The sequence below is a fragment of the Lipotes vexillifer genome, unplaced genomic scaffold (assembly GCF_000442215.2).
Source record: "Lipotes vexillifer unplaced genomic scaffold, Lipotes_vexillifer_v1.1 scaffold1770, whole genome shotgun sequence".
Classification (NCBI taxonomy): domain Eukaryota; kingdom Metazoa; phylum Chordata; class Mammalia; order Artiodactyla; family Lipotidae; genus Lipotes; species Lipotes vexillifer.
The window spans coordinates 748,074-748,530 of record NW_006796074.1 but is presented as its reverse complement, the minus strand read 5'-3'; the positions used below and the strand labels follow the sequence as shown (position 1 = coordinate 748,530).

Here is a 457-nt window from a genome sequence, read left to right as displayed (position 1 = left end):
TCATCTGCATGTATATTTTACTCTTTAAAATTATTTTTAAATTATATACTAACAGGACAATGTGATACATTGCTCTGCATCACAGCTCCAAGATTATCCCCTGCTAAGTAAGGACACTTGGCCCAGAAACATCATCTCTTGCCCAGAGCCACACACTGAACGGGCTGAGCAAGGCTTTCATCCCCGGCCTGTCCCATGAACTGAAATAAATGGACACAATTTTCAGAAACTGTTTATTTTACATCAACCTATTTCCATTTTAAGAGGTTGTGGAGGAACTGTTTAAGACCACTCAGTGGTTGTTCCTACCCACTCGGTGGCCTGAGCAGTGGGAGCTGCAGACCAGTCTTCAGTGGCAGGCTGAGCACTCCAATCTTCTGTTGAGAAAATACCAAAAAAAAAAAAAAAAAAAAAAAAAAAAGGAAAACCCAAACCCCCAAAAAATTTTTTTCACCCC

The 457-nt window shown here is 40.5% G+C and overlaps 1 protein-coding gene across 1 annotated transcript in view; it reads right to left on the bottom strand.

The window, feature by feature from the left end:
- Positions 1 to 216: 216 nt before the first annotated feature.
- Positions 217 to 457, bottom strand: part of RPSA (ribosomal protein SA) — a 13,135-nt gene continuing 12,894 nt past the window's right edge. Inside the window, exon 7 of the mRNA XM_007468149.1 lies at positions 217 to 377. Within this exon, the coding sequence (XP_007468211.1) occupies positions 283 to 377 (95 nt within the window). The 3' untranslated portion in view covers positions 217 to 282. The remainder of the gene's footprint in view (positions 378 to 457) is intronic.